General features: G+C 46.4%; 1 protein-coding gene across 5 annotated transcripts in view; it reads right to left on the bottom strand.

Annotated features, from left to right (window-relative positions):
• Positions 1–769: 769 nt before the first annotated feature.
• Positions 770–13,562, bottom strand: part of LOC136632207 (nicotinamide N-methyltransferase-like) — a 48,320-nt gene continuing 35,527 nt past the window's right edge. For all 5 annotated transcript variants that reach the window (XM_066606935.1, XM_066606934.1, XM_066606932.1 and 2 more), the window contains 2 exons: positions 12,887–13,100; positions 770–9,114 (listed from right to left, as the gene is read on the bottom strand). In XM_066606935.1, the coding sequence (XP_066463032.1) occupies positions 8,685–9,114; positions 12,887–13,100 (644 nt within the window). In that variant the 3' untranslated portion in view covers positions 770–8,684. The remainder of the gene's footprint in view (positions 9,115–12,886; positions 13,101–13,562) is intronic.

Here is a 13,562-nt window from a genome sequence, read left to right as displayed (position 1 = left end):
TATAAATAGACATGAGGGTGATGTGGCTATGAAGCAAGCGCGTGGCATGAGGCCGTTGAACGCTGGGCAGGGAAAATTTTGTGTGCGCTGTGGATGCAGGGTTGTGCAGGGGGTTGGACAGCAATGCCAGCATGTAACCCAGGAGAAGAGGCAGCGGTGTCACCTGCAGGCAGTGATTGTCCTTGATTGCAGCTAGTGTGGTACTTGGCTAAGATGTGCCAGTGCGTGTGCCTTGCTAATGAGGGTCTGTCCCAAGTAAATAGTTAAGGAGGTGACCGCCAGGCTCTTTCCCCCATTTTGGCCTAATAGTGGGACCTGGGAGCCTCAGATGCAGCCATGCATGCTGCCCCTGCCATTCCCTATGAGTTTCTGTGGTGTTTCCATGACTTTCTGATGTTTTCAGGTGTTTCACAAATCATCCCCTATGCGGAGCATCGGTCCCATACAAAAACGTTCAAGTCCCCCATTGACTTCAATGGGGTTCGTTACTCGAAAACGAGCTCTCGAGCATTACGGAAAGTTCGACTCGAGTACCGAGCACCCGAGCATTTCGGTGCTTGCTCATTTCTAGTTATATTAATATATATATATATATATATATATATATATATTACATTATATAGTATTTCAATACATAATGAGATTATAAATCTCATTATGTATTGAAATACAATATGCAGGGTCTTTTGCTTATATATCACTTGTATATAGTACTATATATACCCATTTTTAGCTACAAGTAATTCATTCAATTGAAGGACTAGTCAAAAAGGTTTAAGATTACTTTATTATATGTTTTACTTGTTATAACAGCGGAAAAAGAAAACAAATATATATATATATATATTTTCAGGCTTCACTGATCATAGAAAGTGGCAGACACACTTGTTATATGTTACAACTTACAAGTTATAAAATGAGCCCTTTACTATGTTAGTAAATATATTGTCTAAAAATATTTCACAAAAAGTAATATGCTTAATCCTGTATTAACTGCAGAGATGTAACCTTCAGAAGATGTATCAGAAGAGACTTAAAACTAATTTTTCTTATACAAGGTCCTGTCACTCCTTGGAAATGTTTATTAGTTCTTTATTAGTTAAACCACATTCTTTGAAGTTTCAGGCCTTATTCACAAAACCATATGCACCGTATAATCGCATGCATGAAGAATTACTGTGATTGAGGCTCAATTTTTATTAGTGTGTGTCATGTCATTATCATTGGCAGCTTCTGCGTTTCGGCCAAAAAATACGATAAAGTGAAGAAAGCCATCAATCGCTGTAAATTGCTTGTAATGACTAAAATGCTTAATTAGGGCAAACTGTCTTCTTTTCCCAGTGAAACTCCCTCCCCCTCCTTTTTTTCCGCTTCCATAGAAGTCAATGGGAGCTTCCTGTGTATTTCTACAAAAGATGAAGCAAAACCTCTCTCTTAACGCAGCATATAAAATTGCCAACCAAAATTGTTGTTGATGTGCTATTTTTCCCGATGCAATTTTTTTTACATGCCAAAAGATCACTCATCTAAATGAGTGCATTGGAATCCAATGGTTCAGATGGTTGCGATTTTGGGGCTTTTTTTATGCAGCTAAATACCTGCGTAAATAAGGTCGTGTTACTAAAGCCTCAGTCTCATAATAGCATAACATTCCCATAATATTAATTTTCATCTGGTGTCACATTAACAGCATAGTCTTCATAAATTGTTTAGGGATCTTTATAAGGCTTCCAGCTGGTCAGTCCTACTTGCACTAATAAGATACAAGGAGAAAGCACCTTATGTGTGGGACTGATAAAAGTATGCAGGTAAGGTCAACAAGTGGATCTGCTCACCTGTGGATGCTGTGGAAGGGAATCACTGAGACAGTAGTTCTAGGAATGCAGTGCAGCACCGGATCAGGAGCCAGGAAGGCAAATATATTAATACTTCAGCAGGATTAAAATCCTTTTTGCCACCTTTTCCAGTTTAAACAGGATTTACTCCGCAACATTTGTGGCCAAGGAGGTGGTGGATGTCCAGCAGGTCAAGACCAATCAGTCCTCCGGTTAGTTGCAGTCTCATAGTTCGACAGGATAGTAGCTGTTCAGGTTCATACAACCAGAATCAAGCAGAGCCATCAGAAGTCTTTATACTGCTCCGGTCTGCTCCAGTCTTATCTGATCCTTTGTGTGGTGATGGTTGTATGATCCTGAACATCTATTCTGTACTTTGGGGTTAAAAGATTGAAAGGAAGGACTGATTGACCTTAACGTGCTGGACATCCACCACCCCCTTTCGCCACAAGCATTCTTGAGGGAATCCTGTTTAAACTGGTAAAGATTACTAGGCTTATCTTCCTGGCTCCTGGTGGGATGCCATACAATGTTCCTAGCAATACCATCTCAATGATAGTCAATATTAAGGTTAGAGCCATGTAGCTCAACTTGTCATAGCTACACTTTCTTTTTTACCTTTCATCACCAACCATGGCTTAACATTGCCTATTATATGAGAAAGTGACTCACAAGGTAAAAAAAATACAACAAAAAAAACATTAAGGTACATTTGATTTAGGATTCTAATTCAAGTCTTTAAGTTAAAAAAAGAAAAAAAAAGATAGTTTGTTATGCTGCAGCCACTAAACAGTCCCTGAGCTTCAATTTTGTGTGTATTCAATAGCGTGCATTCGATTATAATTGCTATATTTCTCTTTAACGATTGGCCAAAAGAAGTAGTGCAGCAAGCTCTATCTCCTTACTTTTAAAAGTGCTATGGGGTAGGTTATAAGCTCCCTCTAGTAATTGGGGATGTACTGATTAAAATACACTGCCCAACCCAAATAATTTTACAGACAGAACATACGGAGAATGGTCTGTAGCTAGAGATGAGCGAACGTACTCGTCCGAGCTTGATGCTCGTTCGAGTATTAGCGTGCTCGAGATGCTCGTTATTCGAAACGAGTACCACGCGATGTTCGGGTTACTTTCACTTTAATCTCTGAGACGTTAGCGTGCTTTTCTGGCCAATAGAAAGACAGGGAAGGCATTACAACTTCCCCCTGCGACGTTCAAGCCCTATACCACCCCCCTGCAGTGAGTGGCTGGCGAGATCAGGTGTCACCCGAGTATATAAATCGGCCCCTCCCGCGGCTCGCCACAGATGCGTTCTGACAGAGATCAGGGAAAGTGCTGTCTTGCTGGAGTTGCTATAGGGAGAGTGTTAGGAGTATTTTAGGCTTCAAGAACCCCAACGGTCCTTCTTAGGGCCACATCTAACCGTGTGCAGTAGTGTGGAGGCTGCTTTTTGCAGTGTTGTACTTTTTTTTTTTTGTATATCGGCCATGCAGAGCATTGCGCCCTTCAGTAATTATACATAGTCCAGGGCCAGTAGTGGTGGTGAGGCAGGGACAGAAGACATATTTATTGAATATAGGCAGTGGGCCTTTCCAAAAACATTTGGGAAAAAAAATCTATTTGGGCTGCCTGTGACCGTCCTCAGTGTACTGGGTCTGTGCTGGGGGTAGTAGTCCTAATTCATACGCAGCCAGCTAAGTGTTACAGCAGGCTTGCGCAAAATTATTTCCTGGCTCTGTGTTGGCTGTTACATCACCGCTGTATTCCAGTCCACAGTGCAACAATTTGCAGTTATTTTACATACTCCAGGGCCAGTAGTGGTGACGCAGAGAGAGAAGACATACACAGTGTATATAGGCAGTGGGCCTTTCCAAAAACATTTGGGAAAAAAAATCTATTTGGGCTGCCTGTGACCGTCCTCAGTGTACTGGGTCTGTGCTGGGGGTAGTTGTCCTAATTCATACGCAGCCAGCTAAGTGTTACAGCAGGCTTGCGCAAAATTATTTTCTGGCTCTGCTGTGCGTTCCGTAAGCAAAGTCAGCCTCCAACCACAGGCCAATAAGTGTTACATTTAATTACAGCGTTCTGTTTCTGCACTACTGGTAATACAGCATGCTGAGGGGTAGAAGTAGGCCTAGAGGATGTGGACGCGGGCGAGGACGTGGAGGCCCAAGTCAGGGTGTGGGCACAGGCCGAGCCAGTGCAGTGGCCAGGGGTAGAGGCAGGGCCAGACCGAATAATCCACCAACTGTTTCCCAAAGCGCCCCCTCGCGCCATGCCACCCTGCAGAGGTCAAGGTGCTCTACGGTGTGGCAGTTTTTCACAGAGATACCTGACGACCGACGAACAGTGGTGTGCAACCTTTGTCGCGCCAAGATCAGCCGGGGAGCCACCACCACCAGCATGCGCAGGCATATGATGGCCAAGCACCCCACAAGGTGGGACAAAGGCCGTTCACCGCCTCCGGTTTGCACCACTGCCTCTCCCCCTGTGCCCCAACCTGCCACTGAGATCCATCCCCCCTCTCAGGACACAGGCACTACCGTCTCCTGGCCTGCACCCACACCCTCACATCCGCTGTCCTCGGCCCCATCCAGCAATGTCTCTCAGCGCAGCGTCCAGACGTCGCTAGTGCCACTGTTTGAGTGCAAGCGCAAGTATGCTGCCACGCACCCGCACGCTCAAGCGTTAAACGTGCACATTGCCAAATTGATCAGCCTGGAGATGCTGCCGTATAGGCTTGTGGAAACGGAGGCTTTCAAAAGCATGATGGCGGCGGCGGCCCCGCGCTACTCGGTTCCCAGTTGCCACTACTTTTCCCGATGTGCCGTCCCAGCCCTGCACGACCACGTCTCCCGCAACATTGTACGCGTCCTCACCAACGCGGTTACTGCCAAAGTCCACTTAACAACGGACACGTGGACAAGCACAGGCGGGCAGGGCCACTATATCTCCCTGACGGCACATTGGGTGAATTTAGTGGAGGCTGGGACCGAGTCAGAGCCTGGGACCGCTCACGTCCTACCCACCCCCAGAATTGCGGGCCCCAGCTCGGTGCTGGTATCTGCGGCGGTGTATGCTTCCTCCACTAAACCACCCTCCTCCTCCTCCTTCTCCAACGCAACCTCTGTCTCGCAATCAAGATGTGTCAGCAGCAGCACGTCGCCAGCAGTCGCTGTCGCGCGGCGTGGCAGCACAGCGGTGGGCAAGCGTCAGCAGGCCGTGCTGAAACTACTCAGCTTAGGAGAGAAGAGGCACACGGCCCACAAACTGCTGCAGGGTCTGACAGAGCAGACTGACCGCAGGCTTTCGCCGCTGAGCCTCCAACCGGGCATGGTCGTGTGTGACAACGGCCGTAACCTGGTGGTGGCTCTGCAGCTCGGCAGCCTCACGCACGTGCCATGCCTGGCCCACGTCTTTAATTTGGTGGTTCAGAGCTATAGTGGAAAACCAACTCCAACATGGGCGGCGTAGTGGGAGTCAGCCTCCTCAATTCTTTACAGAAGAGTGGGCCTGGTTGGCAGCCATCTGCCAGGTCCTTGGAAACTTTGAGGAGTCTACCCAGATGGTGAGCGGAGATGCTGCAATCATTAGCGTCACCATTCCTCTGCTATGCCTCTTGAGACGTTCCCTGCAAAGCATAAAGGCAGACGCTTTGCACTCGGAAACGGAGGCGGGGGAAGACAGTATGTCGCTGGATAGTCAGAGCACCCTCATGTCTATATCTCAGCGCATTGAGGAGGAGGAGGAGGAGGAGGAGCATGAGGAGGAGGGGGAAGAGACAGCTTGGCCCACTGCTGAGGTACCCATGCTGCTTGCCTGTCATCCTTTCAGCGTGTATGGCCTGAGGAGGAGGAGGAGGATCCTGAAAGTGATCTTCCTAGTGAGGACAGCCATGTGTTGCGTACAGGTACCCTGGCACACATGGCTGACTTCATGTTAGGATGCCTTTCTCGTGACCCTCGCGTTACACGCATTCTGGCCACTACGGATTACTGGGTGTACACACTGCTCGACCCACGGTATAAGGAGAACCTTTCCACTCTCATACCCGAAGAGGAAAGGGGTTTGAGAGTGATGCTATACCACAGGACCCTGGCGGACAAACTGATGGTAACATTCCCATCCGACAGCGCTAGTGGCAGAAGGCGCAGTTCCGAGGGCCAGGTAGCAGGGGAGGCGCAGAGGTCAGGCAGCATGTACAGCGTAGGCAGGGGAACATTCTCCTAGGCCTTTGCCAGCTTTATGGATCCCCAGCAAGACTCTGTCACCGCTCCGCAGTCAAGGCTGAGTTGGCGGGAGCACTGTAAAAGGATGGTGAGGGAGTACGTAGCCGATCGCACGACCGTCCTCGGTGACGCCTCTGCCCCCTACAACTACTGGGTGTCGAAGGTGGACACGTGGCCTGAACTCGCGCTGTATGCCCTGGAGGTGCTTGCTTGTCCTGCGGCTAGCGTCTTGTCAGAGAGGGTGTTTAGTGCGGCTGGGGGAATCATCACGGATGAGCGTACCCGCCTGTCAACCGACAGTGCCGACAGGCTAACACTCATCAAGATGAACAAAGCCTGGATTTCCCCAGACTTCTCTTCTCCACCAGCGGGCAGCAGCTATACCTAAGCAATACGTAGGCTGCACCCGCGGATGGAAGCATCGTTCTCTATCACCATCAAAAACGGGGACATTTTTGCTTCATCAATCTGTGTATAATATTCATCCTCCTCCTCCTGCTCCTCCTCCTGAAACCTAACGTAATCACGCCGAACGGGCAATTTTTCTTAGGCCCACAAGGCTCAGTCATATAATTTTTCTAAACAATTTTTATACGTTTCAATGCTCATTAAAGCGTTGTAACTTGCACCTGAACCAATTTTTATTTTAACTGGGCTGCCTCCAGGCATAGTTACCAATTAAGCCACATTAACCAAAGCGATTAATGGGTTTAACCTGCCCTCTTGGTTGGGCATGGGCAATTTTTCTGAGGTACATAAGTACTGTTGGTACACCAATTTTTTGGGGCCCTCGCCTACAGTGTAATCCAATTATTTTTTTGCCCACCTGCATTACAGCTGACGTTACATCAGCTGTGCTGGGCACTGCAATGGGATATATTTATGTACCGCCGGTGGGTTCCAGGGAGCCACCCATGCTGTCGGTCCACACGGAGTTGTAACTACATGTGTCCACTTCTAAAGAACCCCAGTCTGACTGGGGCATGCAGTGTGGGCCGAAGCCCACCTGCATTAAATATGACATTACCTCAGCTGTGATGGGCAATGCTACGGGATATATTTATGTGCCGTCGGTGGCTTCCTGGCACCCACCCATGCTGTCGGTCCACAGGGACTTTACAATAGGGAGTTGTACCTGCCTGTGTCTATGAATTAAAAAGCCCGGTCAGGTTGGGGCATGCAGTGTGGGCCGAAGCCCACCTGTATTTAATCTGACGTTAGCTCTGCTGTCCAAAGCACTGCAATGGTATACATTTATGTACAGCCGGTGGGTTCCAGGGAGCCACCCATGCTGTGGGTGCACACGGAATACCCATTGCAGTGTTGGGGATTCCCAGTTGTACCTGCCTGTGACTATTTATAAAAAAACGCGGTCTGACTGGGGCATGCAGACACCTTGACAGAATGAATAGTGTGTGGCACATAGGTTCCCCATTGCTATGGCCACGTGTGCAGCTCCTGATGGCGGTGGCACAGGATTATATTTCTCATTGCTTCTGTACAGCATTGTGGACTATCGCCCCGCCCCTTTTAAAAAGGGTCGCTGCCTAGCCGTGCCAACCTTCTGCAGTGTGTGCTTGCAGTTCCTCCTCATGGCAGACACACTTATAAATAGACATGAGGGTGGTGTGGCATGAGGGCAGCTGAAGGCTGCGCAGGGACAATTTGGTGTGCGCTGTGGACACTGGGTCGTGCGGGGGAGGTTGGGCAGCATGTAACCCAGGTGAAGTGGCAGCGGAGTGTCATGCAGGCAGTAATTGTGCTTTGTTGGAGGTAGTGTGATGCTTAGCTAAGGTATGCATTGCTAATGAGGGCTTTTCAGAAGTAAAAATTGTTGGGAGGGGGGGGGCCCACTCTTGCCGCTATTGTGGCTTAATAGTGGGACCTGGGAACTTGAGATGCAGCCCAACATGTAGCCCCTCGCCTGCCCTATCCGTTGCTGTGTCGTTCCCATCACTTTCTTGAATTGCCCAGATTTTCACAAATGGAAACCTTAGCGAGCATCGGCGATATACAAAAATGCTCGGGTCGCCCATTGACTTCAATGGGGTTCGTTATTCGAAACGAACCCTCGAGCATCGCGAAATTTTCGTCCCGAGTAACGAGCACCCGAGCATTTTGGTGCTCGCTCATCTCTATCTGTAGCCACAGGAGAACTCACCAGTTTAGATTGTATTAGGTAATTTTTAAGGAGCATGATGAGGTTAAAAGTCTGAAATCCTTCTGGTACACCTCCACTTCCCAGTAGAAAATAATTATTTTATATAGGAGGCAAAATGTTTAAACATGTCCCCAAATCACCATTTAATATTTTATTATATCACTACAGAATCAAAACCTACCCACCACATCCCATCCCAGTATGTAATATTTCAACTATAGTATTAAACAAGATAGCAGATATTACTACTTTAACATAAGTACTCTGTTATTGATAGTGTTGGCAAGTGAAACATTTGTTTTGCGGAATTAAAACAAATTTATATGCTTTTTCTTTTTATTTATTTTTTGGTTTTCTGATCCAACACTAAATCGAGCACTGATTAAGATTTAGCTTAATCTTTAAAGCATACAGATATATACCAGTATTCTCAACAAATTGTGGCAGAAGATTTTGGGCTTACTTTGGTGTACGAGCATGAATAAAATATTTACCTTGAAAATCAGCAATATGAGCCTTTGATTTATCAATACGTGGCATATAAACAGCTTTTTGAATTTTGTAACCTGCTTCTTTGTAGGCAGCCTCCAGCAGGTCCTTATTCATGGGCATTACACTAAACCGCTTTTTACCAGCATGATAAAATGTAGCATTTATTGTACCCAAAACCAAAATGTGACCTCCAGGCTTTATTAAGTCCTTGAAATTTTTAAGAACATCAACGTATAACTTCATATCTTTGCTTACAACATCAAGACAGAGAGTAGACAGTAAACAATCAACTGGTGGCAGAACAACAGGATCGTAAGGGTTTCTTTTCAAAGCATCACATTGCAAAACTTCTTTCACCTTAGTACGGAGTTTCTCAGCCTTCTTCTCACAATCCTCCCTTTAAACATACAGGAATAAAATTAATTTCCTTAATTATATATGAAGTGACAGCCAATATAAGAACAAAATACCAGATTGAAAAGGTTTGTCTCTTGAAGATAACTCCTGTCTATATGTTCCTTTTAGGGCAGTGATGGGCAACCTTTTGAGCTCGGTGTGTCAAAATTCGCCAAAAAACCGAGCTTAACTCGGGTGGTGTCACTTCGAGAAAAAAATCCATAAATTTGCGATATTTATAGTTTAAATAACAAATATGTATAATTGTAATATATAACTGTATTTAATAAACCCAAAACGCCCATAGCACAGGCCCTCGCATCTCCCAGCCTCCCCTTCACTTTTGTCAGTAATGACAAGCCCCCAGCGGCGACAGCGCCCCCCACAGCGGCCCCCAGCAGCGACAGCGGCCCCCCAGCAGCGACAGCGCACCCCACAGTGGCCCCCCCAGCAGCGACAACGCACCCCACAGCAACCCCCCAGCATTACTTGCCCCCCACAGAGGCCCCCAGCATTACTTGCCCCCCCCAGCGGCCCCCCAGCGGTGAATGCCCCCACAGGTGACTGGCCCCCCACAGCGGCCCCTCGACAGCGCCACCCAGCGGTGACTGCCCCCCACAGCGCCCCCACGGTGACTGCCCCCCACAGCGGCCCCCCTTCACGGTGACTGCCCCCCCACAGCGACCCCCCACAGCGGCCCCCCAACAGTGACAGCACCACCCAAGGCGGCCCCCAGCATTACTTTCCCCCCACAGAGGCCCCCAGCATTATCTGCCCCCCACAGCGGCCCCCCAGCGGTGACTGCCCTCCACAGTGGCCCCCCAGTGGTGACTGCCCCCCCACAGCGGACCCCCAGCAGTGACTGCCGCCTTCTCCCCCGGACGCTCCCGCGGAACCAACAGGTAGGAGACGTCGGGGGACGGGGGGAGGAGGATCCTGGTGCACACTGACATCACAGTGTGCGCCGGGATCAGCGCTGTTAGTAGTGCTGGTTAATGAATACCGGCAGGAGAGTCACGGCCCCTGCTGGTATTCATTAACGGGGGAGCGGCCGCGTGTCAGCGACTATGGCTACGCGTGTCATAAGTTCGCCATCACGGTTTTAGGGCATAGGTACATTATAGAAATTAGTTTCTGTTCTTCATAGAGCCTAAGTGTACAGTTACTCCTGTTTTTATGGACTTGAGATGTCCATATATTACATAGATGGCCGCAGTAGCTGCAAAGCTCCAAAGTAAAGCCAGCTGTAAGAAAGGCGTTATCTGTCTACTACAGGGAAACTAAAGCATCATATGTGTAAAACTGTGATCTTCAACCCAGGGCAGGACCAATCTTGTAGAGCTGCTGTACATTTTGGCTGCTAAGAGCAATGTATATTACAGAAAGCTTTCTTTGTTTCTTAAAAGTCCAACTTCAGTCTTTTTTTCTGGGCCAACAAAGCTGCATGATAATCTTTGCCGAAAAGGAAATCTAAAGTAGCCCAACCCCATTACCCCCAACACACACACAGGCTTGGGCTGGATTCACAAGAAAGTATATCGGCTGGGTTTTCACGCCGAGCCGATATGCAGTGCCCTCATCTGCGGGGGGGAAATGGAAGAGCCAGGAGCAGGAACTGAGCTCCCGCCCCCTCTCTGCCTCCTCTCCACCCCCTCTCCACCCCTCTGCACTATTTGCAATGAAAGGAGGTGGGATGGGGCAGGGCTAAGTTTAGAGAATTGGCCCCGCCCCTTTCCCGCCTCTCCCCATTTCAAATAGTGCAGAGGGGCGGAGAGGAGGCAGAGAGGGGGTGGGAGCTCAGAGCACTGCTCCTGGCTCTTCCAGCCTCCCCCCCCCCCCCCACAGAGAGAGATGACGTATATCGGCTCAGCGTGAAAACCGAGCCGATATACGTTCGTGTGAATCCAGCCTTAGGCTTTAGTCATATGTCAATATTTTTCATCAGTATTTTGTAAACAAAAGCCAGGAGCTGGTCCAAAATAAGGAATAAATGCACATCTTTCCATTATATTTTCTCTGTATATTTCACTCTTGGTTTTGTCTTACAAAATGCTGATGTGTGAATAAAGCTTTATCCCCTTCCTGCTCCATGACGTATAGGTACATCATGGAGCGGTGGGGTATGCATGAAGAGAGGTTGCGGGGCAACCTCGCTTCATACAGCGCAGGCGTCAGCTTTTTATTACAGCTGACACCCGCAGGCAATCGCGACTATTAACCATTTAAATGCCCCGAACGATGTTCGGGAGTCCTGCACGGCCCCCCCTGCGGTGAGATCGGGGAAGCCGTGCAGCTGTCATGGCTGCCAGCGTCCTTCTGAAAGGCCCCAGGGCTGCCTTACCAGACTGTCTATCAAGCCATTCCCATGGGGTGGCTTGATAGACTACCTTTTAAATAGCAGTATGACGTAATGCTAGAGCATTACGTCATACTGCAGGATCGATCAAAGCATCGCATGTTAAAGTCCCCCAGCGGGACTTCAAAGTAAAGTAAAAATAAAAAAAAAATCAAATACGTTTTTTTTAAAAAGTTATAAAAGTTTAAATCACCCCCCCCCCCCTTTGCCATATCTATTATTAAAAAATCTAAATCATAAAATAAAAATACATATTTGGTATCACCACGTCTGGAAAAGTCCGTCTATCAAAGTAGTGCATTATTTACCCTGCACTGTGAACGTCGTCCGAAAAAAAAATAAATAAAGAACGCCAGAAATGCACTTTTTTTAGTTACCCTGTCTCCCAGAAAAAACGCAATAAAAAGCGATCAAAAAGTCGTATAAATTCCAAATTGAAACTATCAGAAACTACAGGACATCCCACAAAAAATGAGCCCTTGCTCAACTACGTCGACCGAAAAATAAAAAAGTTATTGTGCGCACAAAATGAAAATAATTGAAAAAAATGTAATGTCTTTGAAAAAAAAAAAGAGTAGTATAGTAAGAAAAAACCTATACAAGTTTGGTATCGTAGTAATCGCACTGACTAAATTATCATTAGAATAAAGTTATCATGTCGCTTTTGTTGCAGTTTGTGCATCGTAGAAACAAGACGCACTGAAAGATGTCGAAATGTCATTTTGTTTTTCATTTTACTCCACTTAGAATTTTTAAAAAGTTTTTCAGTACATTATATGGTACTTTAAATGGCACCATTGAAAAATGCAACTCGTCCCGCAAAAAACAAGCCCTCAAACAGCGACATCGATGGATAAATAAAGGAGTTACGATTTTTTTGAAGGGGGGAGAAAAAAACAAAAATGGAAAAAGAAAAAGGGGCCGCGTCATTAAGGGGTTAAAGACGTCCACGACTATTATAAAATAGCTGCTGTTGGAGCACCTGGTTGAAACTTATCCTAGGAAGGAAGAATTCATGTGCAGACTGCAAGAAAGGGGATGAGTCCATGAGTAGGGCTACACTGTTCTGAACAGTGTAGCTTTAGGCTCTGCCTTTGCCCTGGTTTTGCTGCCTGCACCCTGAGGTTTTAATATGAATTTCCCCATCCTAGGATCGGAATTCCATAGGCTGCACTTACAGCACCTATCTTATATCATTCTCTGATAATGTCTTTAAGCTCTCTTTTCCTTATGGTTTTACACTGCAGTTATGTGTGAACAGATTGACTGCTAGGAATTAGTACTAGGCCTGCAAAAAACAAAACAGAAAAAAACCAAACTGAGATGATATACGCTACAGTAGCTTTTCAGCATTAAATACACTTACACATTTGTCATGTATTAAGCAGGTGTAAACTCAAAAAAAGGAAATCAGTACCTGGAAGAATTTCCTTCCAGCTCACATACATATTTGATAATGTGAGTCCAGTCAAAAGCGTCCGAATCCTTCTTCAGCCATTTTTGGAATTCAACACGGTTTTGTTCAAGTAAATCTGAGACAATGATTTCATTAAACACTTCACAAGCAGAGAGAAGTTGATAGATGGAGGCTCCAGTGCCAAAATCAAGCAGTGTATCACCGCTTACTCCATCTTAAAAGAAATCACAAAATTAACATCAGGCTAGAAAGGAGAAATGATTACCATAAACGATTCCTACATAGATGTATGGGGCAGTCTGGAAACAAGTGTACATCTTGTTATATGTGGGTAAAGAGCAGTTCTGTACGGACTCAGATCTGAAAGGCCATCTTTATCAGCTTCCATTTCCTTTATGCATTTTATTTTGATCATTTGGCCTTTAGTTCCCCCCTGATGACTACGTTCCGATTTTTGTTACCCATCTATAGAAAAAGGATCCAAAACATGAACTCAGATGGGATTCAAATTTTTATATACAGTTTCCCTACTTGTTGAAATAGTATAGTTGTGCCACACTAAGCATACTGCAGCAGATTACTCGTCCTAAGTATCAAGTAGAATATAATTATAATGTTCAAATGTATCATTCACAACTTTATAGAAAACTTCAAAAATATACAGCATTTTTACACA

Source organism: Eleutherodactylus coqui, chromosome 6, assembly GCF_035609145.1.
Source record: "Eleutherodactylus coqui strain aEleCoq1 chromosome 6, aEleCoq1.hap1, whole genome shotgun sequence".
Taxonomy (NCBI): domain Eukaryota; kingdom Metazoa; phylum Chordata; class Amphibia; order Anura; family Eleutherodactylidae; genus Eleutherodactylus; species Eleutherodactylus coqui.
The sequence above is the reverse complement of the archived record's forward strand: the minus strand, read 5'-3'. Positions and strand labels throughout refer to the sequence as shown.